The sequence below is a fragment of the Apostichopus japonicus genome, chromosome 15 (assembly GCF_037975245.1).
Source record: "Apostichopus japonicus isolate 1M-3 chromosome 15, ASM3797524v1, whole genome shotgun sequence".
In the NCBI taxonomy this organism is placed as follows: Eukaryota; Metazoa; Echinodermata; class Holothuroidea; order Aspidochirotida; family Stichopodidae; genus Apostichopus; species Apostichopus japonicus.
The window spans coordinates 2,303,442-2,320,717 of NC_092575.1; the positions used below are offsets into that span (position 1 = coordinate 2,303,442).

General features: G+C 36.4%; 1 protein-coding gene across 1 annotated transcript in view; it reads right to left on the minus strand.

The window, feature by feature from the left end:
- The window catches only part of LOC139981475 (serine/threonine-protein kinase NLK-like), a 39,636-nt gene that overhangs the window by 19,141 nt on the left and 3,219 nt on the right, over positions 1-17,276 (minus strand). Inside the window, exons 2-3 of the mRNA XM_071993885.1 lie at positions 10,972-11,101; positions 1,898-1,953 (exon numbers count right to left, since the gene is read on the minus strand). Of these exons, the coding sequence (XP_071849986.1) occupies positions 1,898-1,953; positions 10,972-11,101 (186 nt within the window). The remainder of the gene's footprint in view (positions 1-1,897; positions 1,954-10,971; positions 11,102-17,276) is intronic.

Below are 17,276 nucleotides of genomic sequence, written 5' to 3' on the forward strand. Positions count from 1 at the left end.
TGTATTGTATTGTATGTACTATGTATTGTATAACATGTACCATCCCATTACTGCAATGACTCCTTCCATCATACATCACTACTATAGATCTTGACTATATATGTGTGTGTGTATACAGTTAAGGTTCACGTCAAGTAGTGCCACTGATAGCATTGTGACACAACGCCACAAAAGCAGACCTATAATCTCTACATTCAACAGTTGACAGTTAAGTATCTCCTTCAAGGCATACCCTCATATTTCATCAGGCAACACAATTGTCAAAAAAGTTTAGGTTTTCTCTTAGCAGGTCAAATGTCATAATTACAACAACAAAAATGGATTACAATATGTAACTTTTTGCCTAAGTTCTCCTTACTTCAGTTTTCATAACCTACATCATGAAGTTGTAAGGTTAGGTTAGGCTGTCAGATGCCTCTTCACCACCGAACACCCCCCCCCCGACTCTCTCCCCCTCCCCTCCTTTCTCCAACTCTATTTTCAACCCCTCCCACAGCTTCCGCCATCTCTTTACCCTTTTAATTTTAGAACACTTTCAGGATACAAAATTTACCAATCTATGATTTCCACCAGATTATGCAACATTCTTAGAAGATCACATTTGTATCACTTCTTTCAACGAATTACCCAAAAATAATACTAATAAAAAAAATAAGTCCCTCAACAGGAAATTTTACAATCTGCAATAAATGCTTAGCAATCAACAATTGCTTTGCCATTTCAAGCTAATTCACAAGCCATGCAAGCATTCTTGGTAGAAAATCATTTTTGGTAGAAAACAGCTTTCAGGAATATTAGTTCTTTTGGCTTTAAAATGCCTGAGTCCATTCTTTTTGAAACAGAAACAACTAAAGCGGTTGGCATTAATTACATTACGGGTCAATGCACTATAGAGGCCAATACACTATTGTCTGCGTTAGTCTTAAATTCCATATTTTGATGACTGCATATTTAAAAATTTCAGTATATTTTTCCAACATTCTTTTTGACCGCTTTCCTTATTCTAAACTCAATAGCATCTTCCTCCTCGACTTTTCTTTAACCTCTCATCCTCTTCTTTTCAAACTAACCATAATTGACTAAATCACATTAAAGCATTAATTTTCTCCTTCTAACCCCTCAAGACTTACTTCAGAAAATTACTTGGATGAAGGAATTTATTTTTAATGGTGGCAACAAAAACTTTGAACAGTGTAAGAATCTGACCATACTGGAAGGGACAATTAACCTATGACCATTCACCAAGCAAGACTAGTAAACCAACAATAATTGTTAAAATATACACTTCAGACATCCAAAAGTATGGTTTCATAATGTAAATATGACTAACACAATCTCAGATATGAATACCACCTCAAGTATGTACATTATTAGGACTTGACCTGTTGCTATGGAAACTATTGTAACTCAGGCAAGAAATGCTTCACCACAGCATCAGATTCCATCTGTGTACAACACTATGATCTTCTAAGTAGCTTGTTACTGTAAATGTTCCCTCCTCCGCAGAAACTAATCTATCAGGCATCTCTTCCACTTATAGTTTCCTGGGATCCCCCTTACTCCCTCCCCATACCCTCATCAAAGTTTCTGCAGTCACTGATACCACTGCTGTAAACAAAATCATTACAATCTATAAACCAAAAGATTGACAAAAGTCAACCATTTTGATTCCGTTCTTGTGGGAAAATGTATTCTGCAGCCTTAAATATTCCTAAGACCTCATACAGTATTTACTACGGTAATGGGAAAGTTATCTTTCAAGCTCAGCAGATTTTATACCGTCCACACTGTTCCTCTATACCCAGGGGTCCTGTTATACACCCAGCTAGGGTCCTACCTTATTTCTTAGTCTTCCCATTCAAGTACCATTTGCATTTAATTAACTGAAAAAGGATACATTTCCTCGAAGAAGTCAATGTGCGGTGGTTGTAGAATGTCCAGCGCTTTCAAGACCTGCAGATAAATCAGGAAGAGAGGAGAAAAAGAAAATGCGGTCAGATTATATACGAATTTGTGAGACAGTCTGGGGGTACAATTAGGGATATTCCTGACACAAATAAAACCGTTGGAGCTACGGCTATGATTACATGAACTACGAACGGAATAACATCGGACGAAAAGCCAGCGAGATGGAGACGAAATGCCACAACCTCTTCTTCTTCGCAGATGGAGAGGCAAGGGTTGAAGCGAGGTGTAGTATAAAATGTCACATAAAAGGAAAGAACCTTGTACGTGTTGATGTATGTTGATTAACCATTCGGTTGTTTGCAGATACAAACAAGGGAGCTTGTCCAAAGGATAGGACAGGAAATACAGGAAAGGAGCTGTAAATAATTCACTAAACGTCGGGAAACGAATGTAACGTGTCAGAATTTTTCAGGAAAGAAAGGAAAAGACAAATAATGATTGATTTCTAATAAATGTGGAATAAGATGTGAAATAACTACTTGCAACTCTACCGCGAATGAATGATGCCAAGCTTCATTTCAAATACTGCAAAAAGGTTTGCACTTGTGATCTTTGCGGATATCAAGCAAAGGTAACGGCACAATAAGCTGCATTTTCTTGCATACTGTACGCTATAAATACAGTACGGCTTGTGGTGATGGATACAGTATCTATACAACATGTGAAATTGATTCCATTCTTGTAACTTAACAGGAAAGTTTTAATTGATTTTTAAGTTACTCTGTGGAGTAGCTAGAATTTAAGAGGAAATTTGAGATGAATTCCTGTGTTGTTGTGCAGCCTGTTAGGTAAATTTAGTGATTGGACGACCAACTCCCATTATCAATAATATCAATTAAATATTTTAATTGCAAGTTTTTAGCATAAATGTATGATCCTGATGATGTCACATTAATGTTATCATATTATTACAAAATTTTGGGATCGGACATCACCTACGTAGCTGACATATGAAATGAAAAAGGTTACAGTGTTTGGGGGGTGTAAGTTTAATATTTATCTGTTCCCATTACCACCATTACGTTAGGTGGCATTTAATACACAGTGGGCTGGTGCATACAGTAATGTCACACTCACACTGTGCTTCCTTTAATTATAGAACATGCTGATATCTTCGATGTATGCACTCATGTGCAGTGAGTTTAATATCAGAATAATCCATGTAGTCTTGATAAATACTCCACTATGTGACTCATATGTAATGCTGCACCTGCCATGTATTCAGTCTATAAGATTGTATCTGATAAGATCATATCTGATCATATTAAAATCAGATGATTTCCCTGCCAGATCGCCATCGTTCAGATCCCAACCCAACCCCCCACCCATCCCCCACCCCCACCCATCCCCCACCCCCAACCATCCCCCACCCCAACCACCCCCACCCCCAACCACCCCCACCCCCAACCATCCCCACCCCCAACTATCCCCCACCCCCAACCATCCCCTCCCCCAAATAAAAATTGTGATCTCCATGGATACAGAGCATAATTGCTCACAGTAGCTCTAATTCACAACCATTTCCGGAGAGATTTACCAAAACGATTAGAAGGCAATTCCCCAGTCCCTGTTAGGAGATAAAATTTTCACATTCCTGGCCAAATATAAAGCCCTGCTCATTCCTCCCTATAGCTTTATGTAGAATATTATAACGTCTGATGTGGGTTCTTTTTTGTCTTTTCTTTTCTTTTCGCCATTTTCACAAAAACTGAATATTTGTGCTAATTGTAGGTGCATGCTAATTTGTCTCCCTTTAGGGTGTTAATTCTAATGTACTGTACGCCGGTGAGCTCATGACTGCCATATAATGCATATAGCAGAACTATAGGACACAGTATGTAGCTAGTTTGTGCTAAAGCATATCAATTCAACACTTAAAGTTGTTTGCAGACTGCAGGTTTTTCCCCCCTTATTACATGTAACTTAATCGATGAATTTAGATTGAAATCCCTCTTTCTTGCAACATCCAAATGACCTTTTGACCTTCATACCCATCAAATATTCCAAGGCAGTAAACAGCTATTAACACAGGTCTACAGGACCGAATGTGTGGTAGACAGCAAAGTAATTCAGAAAAATATTGTTATTACCATAATAAAAGAAAATAAACATCGTCAAAATATGGGATAGACGATATATACACACACGCCAAGGTCAAAAATCTCTAGCAATTAAGCAATAGGTGTTTGTCGTATTGTTGAACATGCATATTTATCAGCGAGTTGGCAGATTTAAACTGGAAGAAACGGGGCAATATACCTCTATTAGTCATAGATATTATCACTACAAATAGCAAACTTTGGCACACCTCCAACAAATTCAACACACATTGTAATCTGAGATGACGAGTTCCACCATTGGACAAACAGGAACCTGTTAAGAATTTTCGAACGAAACTGTTTGCATCAGTATTCATATTATCTCATTATTAGTCAACAATCATCATTCCATTGCTGGCAAATGCTTTAAGAACTCATTGTTAAAAACATTTTGGAAAATCTTAATATGAATAGACAACTTGCTATAACATCCCTAAACTGTTACTCCCACTCCTCCCCCTCCCCCTCTCCCCTACTTCCTCCCATCCCCCATTCTACCCCCTTGCTATAAGATATGGATCTGGTCAATTAAAAAATATTACACACTTTCAAATATTCTGGACATATCTTTATTTGCTATTCAATATTAACCTCACAGAAACAAAGTACTCTTTCATAAAGCCACAACACTGTACATCCTGATAAACCAGTTGATAACTGAACCAACTTGACCTTTTTATCCAACACTTCATTCCCAAAGTGCAAGGCCAAAGGACCCAACTTGTGACTTTCCAGTGTGGCAAAAATACAACTCAATGGGTATTTTGCCACTATGGAAGAATGACCAATAATTAAAACCCTGAATCCCGGCAATGTTATAGCAACTGTCCTGCAATCATCCAAAACCAGTCAATTTGCTGTTAGAACTACTGTACAGATGTAGTGTACTTTAAACTGTATGCAATAATGACTATTGTATGCAAAGATGTACAGAAGGATAGATGAACCTATACTAACAGATATCATCAGAGCTTCTATGGCAACATTTTGTATCAAACTACCGAAGCTGAAGATTTGTTAATAGTTGCCATCAAATTTATTGAAGTAATGGACAGCTGAGTATGCTTTGAATAAACCACTGAGAAAGCTGATGATGAAAATTTGAAATCGAATCTGTGTCCCTTTCTCAAGCTGGACATCTATATACATGTATGTAAAGGCAGCGTCGTGGAAACAAATTTAACTCCAAATTGAAATCAAATTAACTTTAATCCGTATTTTGATTGTAGTTGGTCGCAAAATTCAAAAGTACACTGTACGGTCTTCAAAATGTATTTTGACCAAACTGTAAGAAGTTGATTTAAATCGTAATAGTACAAACAAAGACAGAAAATATTTTTGATAAAACAAGCAGATTAACCCAGCATATTTCACATCACTTTAACGCCTAATGTCTTGTGTATAACAATGTCCTGTGTAAGAAAACTTGTAATTCATTACAAAATAACTACTGTACACGTATACATCAAGACGATAAATTTGGATGAGAACTTTGTTTCTAAATTTCTGGACAATGTGTTATTAGTTCATTCTGCGTCAGATACAGTACCTGTTTTCCTTAATTTTGACGGCTCCCTATGGATAGGCTTTTAAAGAGGTAACATAACACAATGAAGGCATACAGTTTGCAAACTAAGGCAATATGGGTAGCATACAATATTATAACACTTAACTCCCTGATTTCCCTCAAACCTTGACCTTTACAAAATACTCAGTTGGGGGTGACTGGATAATGCAGGGATTCAGTGCAAAGTTAAAGTAAATTAAGGGAGATATTGATTATTTTTCCTGGAGATTTGAAATGCAATGATGACTTGAGGCATAAGACTTCATTTTTGACACTATAAGTGACAAAACATGGAACAAGAACATACCTCTATTGTGAAACCTGGAAAATCTGTTTTGCCAACTCTGAGCTTTGTTTGAAAACCACAATGCCACCCTTTCATTGTGGTTTTGCACAGGGAAAATTGCACCTTTCAATTTCCTTGAGATATGGGGAGTTACTCAGCTCATTTAACTTGACATGATATATTCACAAACTTCATATAACTGTGATTAACTTAGACGTCATGCCCTATTGAACCCTCATGTTTTGCTCTTAACTCCTTTCAGACTTTGTTTTGTCGGAATCAAATGTTATTAGAGTTGAACAAGTAGACATAATGTATAAAAAAACAATATTAATTTTGTCAAACATGTAAATTGACAGCTAATATATGTTTTTCCAATATTGGATTCATATTTCCTTAGAACTTTTGAGCTGATCAGCATAAAACTTCTATGAAATGCTTAAATACTAATAAACATGATCCTAACTTAAGAAAATATTTGGAAAATGTAATAAATATTGAAATAAACAACTGTTAACCTCATAATATTCCAAAAGCTAGGAGATGATGCTTTTCTTAACCTTTAATTCCGTTTTTTTTTGGGGGGGGGTGGGGAGGGAGGATGGGTTGGTATCTTTCTGTATGTCTTTTAGTGTCATTGACACACCACATTTCAACACCACTTACTGTATAAAAGTCCATTCAATATTAAACAGGGCCACGGTACAGTACTGTACCTCTGTGTATATAATTATATATTAACCCAGGGCCCCCCAGCAAGGCAACAGCTCTAGTTCAGGAGTGAGATATTTCTATCATTCTCAAGTGAGATAGAAACCAGTCACACAAGAATGCCAAGAATGGAAACTCCTGCCCATTTTTGGAATACATGCCTTTGTCTAAAGTTCAAATTACACTGAGCTAATATCAGATTGCTCTTCTGAGAGGAGTCTGCTTACTAAAGAATGTACCACTTTTATTCTCTCTTTTTGCCCCTCTTTTCTTTCTTTTAGACTTCTTGTTCAAATATAGTTTGGTATTTTTGAGATATGAATAGGCCTACATATATGGCAAAAACTTTCAAGTCAATCAGTTGAAAATACTTTTTTATCAATATCAGAAATTGAGACCAATGTCTATATCATTCTACATCATTCTATTTTTTTCCATTTTTAGTCAGGATATTTCAATGAAGCATTTTTAAAGTTCATGTTTCCATGGCAATGATTACTATGTAAAGTGTCAAGAGTATTGACTAAAACATAAAGGTCACAATTTCGACCAGACTAGGGCATACTCCTATAAATTAAGCTTTCAGCAATACATACATTTGAAAGATAATAGGAACAATCACTGGTAAATCAATGAATATTTAATGACCACCATTAATTTTTCCATATTTTTGGCTTTTCCATTTATTTTCTGAAAGTAATAAATGTTATTATACTGATCCCAATGTAAAGGCCAATCAGTTGGGAAATTTCAAGATTTTTTAGAGTTGCATTAAATTTCTTTGAATGGAACTTAATCAATGACATAAAACCGCCATAAACACAAATGTGTACTACTATTAGACAGTAGATGTGCAGTATAAATGCAGTTAAAGTACCACAACTCAAATGTTGCATGGGTAACTAGTGGACATCGCTCCAGAACTGTTCAATAAATTTTTGGTTTCTTTCTTTTTACCATGACCTCTTACCCTAAAAGTGGGTGATTTATATGATAGATATGAAAGCTTGGATGTCCCACTGTCAATGACCAATCCAGAAAATACCAACAGATATGATTCATGGTGGTAGTAGGTAAGTGGTGACTAAGGGGTTTATAGAGAACGATGACATCAGTAAATGATCATGGAGGGCCAATTGGGACATTTTTCTTGTGTTCAGTTTAGTCTGCAGGATGAGGTCTAACATGAGTAATCTATGGATCATTCTCTGTGTATAGATGCATAAAGTTGCTCAAGGCCAGTCTGTGGACATCAGATAAGATCAGATATATAGGAATACACAGTGTGACAGTGATATAGGTAATAAACTGTATAGGTTTCTACACTGTACTGTACACTGTACTGTACAAGGAGGGAAGTAAACACATCAGAAGAGACCCACGGTACATAGAGTACTGTACATTCAATACATGATTATTCAGCAGGGCCGTACACTTGCTATCAGTAGCATATAAATGCTTCTCATCTCTGGACGGAAAAAGATTGAAATAAAGTTTGAATTATATTTCAACAAAAAAAAGTTATCTAATTTACAGAATTAAGATGGTAGCCTAAGCTATTACTATATCTTGTTCAGAAGAGTTAAAATTCTAATTTTTTGGTTTTCCCCTTTTTTTCCCTTTGTTTTTTTTTTGTTTTTTTTTACAGTTTTTCACCCAAAGTTCACCCCAAAATGAGAAACACTTGGGTGAGTTTACTGAGCCTGGACAATAAATTACTTCCACGTTGGCTGTCAGAGGACATACGTAAAGTAATTAAGTAACTTCGAGGAAACAACAATACATTCGTCGTGGGAAAAAAATAGGGAAAAATAAGAATCTGATTGCTAAGGTTCAAAATTGTTGAATGCATGAACTATTGATTACCTATTTTCACCTAAAATTGACCCTTTACACTTACCTAACACAGTACTACTATACAACCTAATGGAAGAATATATGTCCTTGAAACTTGTATAGCTCTTTCATGGTTTTTACACTATATTACACCTGGGTATACAATTCTCAGAGTTTAACAGTTCGTTGTATTTACCTAGGGGGAATTATCTCTTGACTTATCAATGGAAAATTGCGGAGAATTACACACAAAATGAGCAAGAGAATCACGGAATACATACAACTACTGCTACATTAAAGTAAAACCATTAAAGTATTGTACTTTCTATGGGGTATAAACTAATATATACTGTAAACAGTATGTGTGTGTGCGTGTGTGGTTAAGTGTGTAGTATCATGTAACATTTATTACAGCATTATGCCAAAGAATAATTAGCCAAATACCATTCCCGCAACAACAAGTGTTTATTAATTTTGTTCTCCAAAAAATTTGGGCAAGTTTTTTTTTTCACCCTATAATTTCCATTTTATGGGGATTGAAATACATGCTACCCATACTGTAGATCGATGTATTAACACTCAGTGTCAGTAATGTGTACATTTAAAAGTGTAGTTTAAGTAACTGTAAACCATCAACTGTGCAGTATTTTATTACTCCCTCTTGGCATATAAATTGAAGATGGAAAGGACATAAAAAAAAATAAAAATCACTCTAGACTATAGACAGATCAGAGGACAAAACAGATCTGCTTAAACATTTGATCCTATTCACTGGGACACCAAGAGGACCACAAAGTTCTGCTGGTTTCCTAACGGCCCCCAACGCCCCCCCCCCCGACCACTCATTTCCTAACCTCGGGATTTATCGTGCAACCATACCAGCTGACGAATAAAAGATAATTAATTTAAAGCTGCATACATGTGCACCATTTAACCCAATCTGTTGAGTGGTGGGATTTATAATATCACAACTACCTTATTTGGGTGTGCAATTCTGGTAAAGTTGTTAAATTGTCTCGACTACAACGGTAATTAAATGCCTGTTTTTTCCTGCCTTTCATGAACTCCCGTCATCAACGGGCAAAGTCTCCGCGTAAACATGGAAATCAAAAGCGTCTTCCTACGAATTGATGCACTTTTTCTGCTCTTTTTTTCTTTCTTTCTGTCTTTCCGTCTGCCCAAAGCTAACCCGACCACATCCTCTTTTTTTTAATCTGCTGTTCGCTGTATACGTAGGTCTTGGACTGTCTGTTGCCTGTTCGCCTGATAGTTATGGCTCATTAATGACGATATACTGTCGCCCACGACGACGAGTGGTGAGGTACCATGAATTTACACATGAGTCAAGAGGGCTGGAAATTTAAAATGTAATTTAGTATCGACGCACACGTACCGTATATATTTATACATATATATGTATGTAGTTATGTATGTATGAATATGTGTATATAAATATATATTTATTTATATATATATTTATATATCAACAACCATTGGTTCCGTTAGTAGACAAACGGTAGTCCAAATGTAAACAGTCATTCACAGCTCTTTGTTTCAGAGCTGATGTCCATGAACTCACAGACAGGAAGACTTTGAAAAGATTTATAAGTGACTACAGTATCTGTCTGTGTGTCTTGTCTATGTGCCTGTCATAAAATTGTGAAACCACTCACTGGTTCTGTCTACAGATGCAATGTTGTAACTTGTACTCACTCACAACTGTGTGAGGCATTGGTTCACAATTTGTCCAAATGCTAACAAGCACTTTTGCCATGCTTTTTGGATGCATATATCTTGTGCATTTGGTCAGACGAGTATACATGTGCATGTTCTGTTTTGCGAAATGATTTTACCAGACCTACACAGAATATTCCTCCCACATTAACATTGTATTTTTATCAAGTTATGAAATTACTCTTTTTTTTCATAATTACTGTAAGTAGGGTGTCAAAGCAAGGCAAACTTGGAAATTTTCATATTTTTTTTTCCATATTTTTTTAACCTTTTCTTCATTCTTTGGAAAATGAACCTTTCCTAGTCATGCTAATGGACTCTGTATGTTATCCGTATGTTTCTTTAATATCAAAATCCATTGCGAATAATTTACCATAATCGATGATGCAACAAGCTGCTTTTTAACCAGAAAATAAATAAAATATGTAGTGCAATTAAGGAGATATTGAACGACACTGGAGTTATTTCCGAAAAATGAATTAGTCTTAACTAGAAATGTTGGTAAGTGAAGGAGGATAGCTTGTTGGAACAGGGAGGGGATCGGGAGAAGATGAGAGAAGTTCAAATATATGCCACTGTTTATCTGGACGGGAATTGAAACAACTACTAAACAGTACTCGTAGCACTAATTACTGTTTCCCTCACTTACCTGTCCCCTCCATCCTCCCACAATTACACTACTCTTTCCATGCCACATGATTTTGCAGCTTAACAGTAGAGAAATTAAAGCAAACTTTCCGTAACAATTTTTATTTTATTTTTTCCCTTACATTGTCGTGATTGAAGTAAAACAACATCTTGAGTTCTCTGTACACTCTCTTGCACGAGATGAGATTCTGGAAGACATTTGGCATCTTCTTCAGGGCCACACGTTTGCCGTCTCTGGGATCTGTGACAGACCTGGAAGAAAGAGGCAAACGATATTTAATACAATCTGGTGAAAGGGTAAACGACAAACATCTTCGTGACACGTTTTTGGGAGAAAGGGGTCAGCGATTTTGTTCATAATTAAGTATTTCAGTATAGCAGGCCTGAGCTTTAAACTACAGTGAGACAACAAACAAATGAATTTTGTTAACAATTTTGTCATCGTTTTTAATAAAATTTATTAATAGTTTACATTTCCATTGCTTCTCTTTTGTTTTCTTATCTGAAAGAAACACCTATCCGTACTTTAGGTTTCCCAGTACTTTGCATCCAGGAGAATCAGTGAATAACTGTTCTGGTACTTCCCCCAAAAATAATTGTTTTGGTGTGCATTTTAAAAGACGGAATATTTTCCTGTCTGGAATCTACTGCTGGATTGAATGGTCTGTATTTACATAAGAGTTACACAATTCGCTAAAAGTGAGCATGAAGAATAGCATTGTCTGTCATATGATGTGCAACAGCCGAGAAGCTAGCATAGCGTACAGTACTAAGAACTGTTGCCAATTATGTGGACTTCACAAATGGTAAGTATTGTACATTTCAAAAGAAGGGGAAATGGTACTACAGTGGCCCTAGAGGGCATCACGCCAAAGGTCTGAAGTATTCACCATGGCAACAGACTTTTACTGTCCAGTGCAGTAATATGCTGTAGTACAATACTGTAGCTCACAATAAAACATCAGTTTCTCACAGAGATTTTCTTTCAAATGTCTCATTTCCAAACCTTTTTTCCAATTAATAAGATCTTTGGTCACAATTTAAGCCCCCAAAAAACATTTACATGAGCAAAGAAGATTGCCAAAAGGTGAGTGAACTTGTTAATAATATGGTCATTAAAGGGTACTGTACATTCTGGTGGTACGATGCAATGATCTCTGAGGTAAATAACATGGGTAAACTATATCCTAGGAGAGTTGAAGGTAAAACTATCTGCAATTGAGGGAGGAAGAGTAAGATAAAGCTTTAAACCACCAACATCCTTTCCATGGAACTCAAATTTTCTGGTCCACATCTTTGAACTATTTTAACTTCTTCACCTCTCGCCTAACTTTCACAGAACAAAGGGGGAGTAAAGTTTCAAGACTGTTAGTTAACCAGATCACACATATTGTACAGACACATTGTACAGTAGGATTGAATTTGGAGATAGTAACCCTAACCATTTCAGCCATAGGACACCCAGAACTTCCTTCCTGGCCTGTCTAACATACAGTAGGTTGTAATACAAGAGCTTTTTCAAATTGGGCAAAGGTTCAAAAAAGCTGGCAGGTTGTAATGCGGTAATTAAAACTTCCCAACACCTAAGGGACTGTCCCTGGATTAAACCCATTCACAAGTTCTACCAGACAAATAAGAGCTGGTATTGAAGGAAATTAAGAATATCGATACAATATAGGGAGGATGATACATACTGGAAGTTTATATCACAAGACCATTTATGCATAGTTAGTTAACAATGGCTCCTTAGATACCCTAGATACCTTGACCTTTGAGACATTTGACTTCAAATAAAAAAGATTTCAAAGAGACTTGGAAAGGCTTTTCCCCTAACATTATGCAGTACTATTCATGAGTGATCCATATATATGCCACAGCTTCCAGGGAGGTGATGGTTGAAAATTCAACACTGCACTGTATACTAACCATTGAACATCATACTCTGTGTTTAACAGTAGTGATACAGTTTTGTAAGTAGGCCTGCAGTGCATGATTGGAATTATGACAAGATGGAAGGTACACAAAAGGAAGGAAGTGAAGTCCATCAATGTATGAAGAAAAACAGCACTGCAGATCAAAGCTGCAAATTCCTGCTCATCTGAGGGATCAGTTAATATAAAACAATCAAGGGATTATCTCCTGCTTAGCTGAGGGATCAGTCAATATAACACAAACATGGGATTATCTCCACAGACCAGCACTGCCTACGGTACAGTAGGCTATTAATGTGTGAACCTGTGGAGTACAATACATAAATGTGTATAGGCTTCACAAAGTTTGGCTGGATGATGCTGCGGTCCCCTCAGCATTCCTACGTTTGACACGGAAACTAAATAGATTCATTCTTGAATTAATGTACGTATATCTTAGTGGTGGGATGTACATATTCAAATGTACAATTTGTTTCAACAAAAAGGTTTATGAGACATCATTTACTAGATCTATAGATAACCAGAGATACAGCTCAGCCATCTTCTAAGACTCTCATGTTATTCAATTATCATCCAGAGTGTTTTTATTTTACACAGGATTTCAACTAACACCCAGAGTGTCTATATTTTACAAAGGAATTGGTAATTGGTATTCTAGAGTGAATGAAGTAATACTTTCCCACAATCTCAATTCTTACCCCTGCCCCCCCCCCCTCTCTCTCTCATATCCTCTTATCTTCACATTTAAGCTCATCCTACTGTAGTTGAATCAGATATTGCAGTGAGCACAGCTCACAATGCATGTTAACTGACATACAGAAACACAAAGAAACTCCATAATGGACACTGCTATGTTCATTATGCATCAATGTGACATACTGTACACAATAATTAGCACTACAGATACAACATTGTACAGTATGTGTTATGCACATAATTAAGTCTAGAAAGTAAACACAACACAACTGGTTTAGCAACCTACATGTGCACAGGAACTAGGCTATACAAATTATGTGGCATGCACTATAGTGAGCATGCACTGCTATAGCTATGCACTGTAATAGCCCATATACTGTGATATATGCACTGTAATGTGCACACTAATATAGCTATGCACTGTCATAGCTAATATAATAGTACTCAATATAAACTGTACTGATTCTATAATTAGCAATACATAATTAACAATGCATAATTATGTACAGTACTGACCATGGTGTCACCTTGAGTTGACCCTAGTGTTGTAATACCTGTTCACTAACTAAAGTACATTACAACACAGGGCTTAATGACATCGATGGTACATATATTACAGTAGTCCAAATTATACCTCCATGCCACCTCCATGTACATACAATATATACACACATACCAGTGCTAGCACTTAACAACACTACACTATGTGTTGTACACATATAAAAGTCTGAAGACAAAACAAATGTTACACAACCTAACTTCATTCAGTACCTAAATTGTCACCCAAGGACACAAAGGCCAACTGAGTCAAGGGTCACCACAAGGTCGCAATACCTATTCACCCTTGTATTGACACATTTTCATCATAAGTTAAGTAGTACTACACCATACCTTTGCCCTCTGTGTATGTTCTTACCAAATGTTACCAAGGTAGAAATTTCTCAGTAGGCCTTGACTTAGTCAAGAGAGGTCAGTGCCATCCATAGCAAACAAAGTCAGGGAGAGTTCAAAACAGGTCAGGGCTTTTTTTTTGTATTCTTCTTCTTTTCCCACCTAAATCTTTTTGCTGAGTTGCCTTATAATTACTTGACATACAATTGTTGGAAAACAATTTCAGATTCCACAAAAACAAGCTGTTTATTTACATAATTAAACCGGGAAAAAAAATACATGACAAGAAAGCGGAGAAACAATTGTTAAAGGTGTTGCCAAGAACTTCAGGAAAACAGGGTTTCCTTTCTTTCTTTCATTTTTTCAAGATGCTATAAACAATCTGTAAATTTTCACCTGACATTTCCTATCCTTTTTAAACTATTCTGGTCTGACAAAAAACGTAGCAGTCAGAAACATCGTTGTCGTCGTTTCAATAAAAATAATGACTAATTCAAGACCGCTGCCAAGAATGATAATTTAAAGATTGCTAATTCTGGTGACCAACTCTTGTTGATCTTTCACCGACAGAGATATTTTGGGACTGGATGTAAACAATTCTGGCTGCAATACAAAGTACTGTACAGTTAGTTTACACAGATGACTCCATGGAAAGATTAAACGCATCCTTATTTATACCTTTAAAAAGATGTGATGTACATGGGCTTTAGACCCTCTAAATAACTCCAAATCTTGTTTGAGCTCAAATTTTGGTTACATGTGTCGTCATCAAATTCCAGATATTAGTGCAGCCCTCAGTTACATTTAAGCTAAAGCCTACAGTACATCCTGCACATTGCATACAAATTAGCCTATACTTAGGATACCTCTTAGGTAGCTTACATTAATGTTACATGTACAGCAGTCAATGTTATGTGAAGAAACTTGTTACCACTTTTGGTCTATGTTGGGACAATTGACAATGCTCGCCTTTAATGTACATTACAATATGCACCACACACTGTAGTTTGACTGAATTGCACATCATTGTTAACAAACTGGCAGGGGCACAATTCATATAGCAAGAGTGCAGGCATTTTTTGTTTTGTGTGCTGACAGGTAAGTTGTTTGTTCATGTTAAGCAGGTAATATCAACTGTGCCATACATGGAACCAAAGTGTCAGCTATCATACTCCTGACTGACAACAAAAGCAATCAATTTAAAAACCCTAAAACCTGGGCAAGCTGGCACTCTTGGAAATTTCCAAGAATATCCATTGTTATTGGTTGGACAAGCAGAAGAGTTCTTCCTAAATATTTAAAGGTAACATCCCTCCAATGACTTTCACCTTGCAACCACAGACCTGAGAGAGGTTCAGCCCGTACAATCTACTGCTAACACAGTGTAGTGTAAAAGTTCAACGGGCTAACAGAAAAACCACCAAAGAAATGGCTGGTCAATGACAGTACAGTGAAAATTAATTATAATTTTAGAAAAAGTTCCAAGAATTGGCGATTGACAAAATTGGGTAACCACTTCCAGTTACAAAGTAGAGTCAACTGAAGTTCAGTTACTTTGCCCCTGACCTTGTGTCAGAAATAAACAACCTGGGTCATAAAAATAAAAAATGAATTTTCCTTTCAGCCTTTCGTCATTACATTTACATATTTCTATATTTAGCAAATCTTTCACAAACTATTTATAAATGTTTTTCTTAACGTTAAAAACCATTTTTGACTTTATTCTAAAAATAAGTTTTCGGAAATTAGAAAACATGAAAATTTGTCAACCAATTCTATTTCCACACAGAGTCAATCCTAGTTCAGAAATATTATTCTCCTTAATTAATTATGTGTCAGAAATTACGAAAACCAGGATGTACAGTATGCTTGAAACTGGGTCACACAGTCTCAACAACAACTAAAAAACATATTTTTGAATTTCTGCAGATTTATTTTTCTTTCCCCTATTTTTAATTTTTTATGATATTTTTTTAAAATAAAATTATGATTCTTACTAAAATACATTTGCGGGTTTTTATGTTTAGCAAATTGCATTCTTTCAGATATTGTTAGATCCATCAGTTTTGTTTTTTCTTCAAGGAAAAACTGAAAGCTAACCCTGACAGAATTGTCTGAACATTCTAACCATTCATCCAACCAAACTATATACAGTACAAGGAATTGGGAACTGTTCAGTTTCACTTTGCTGAGATTCTTTGTAGTCATATTGAAACAGAAACTTCCAAAAAGTAGGCTCACTTTTGATGAATATTTTTAAAACCCAAAACACTGAGTACCAATAGTGCTATCAGAAAAGATCTTGTACAGTACCCTCCCCCCCCCCCTACCCCACCCTACCAGGTTACTTTAAATTCCCTTTTAAAACCAGGAACCGTAACAGGAACTGCTTTGCATTCACTCTGGAGTCCCGACCAAATTTCCCAAAAGTTCCCTCTATGGAATTTTTTTTTCTTTTCTTTACTTGTTGGAGAAGTGACAATTTACGTGACAGTTTTGGGAATCGGGCCATCAACTTCCTTTAACGAGGATTTTCAGGAAATGATGCAAAACTTTGAATTTGAACAGTGGAATATATTGCGAACAGTCCTACATGTAGGAAATGTTCTTTGATGAACAAGAGAATCGGCTACAGAATGGACAATTGGTATATGAGTACTTATGCTTACACAAGCTACTGTATATGGAAAGCAAATTTACAAGTTGTCATCATGGAAGTGCTAAGTTGGGAATTTCTTGGTACACACATCTTTTCCACCTAGGCTCTGGGTCCCCATACCATCTTGATGTCAACTGTCACCTAGGCCCTGGGTCCCATCCATCTTAAAGTCAACTGTCCCCGAGGCTCTGGGTCCCCATACCATCTTGATGTCAACTGTCACCTAGGCCCTGGGTCCCATCCATCTTAA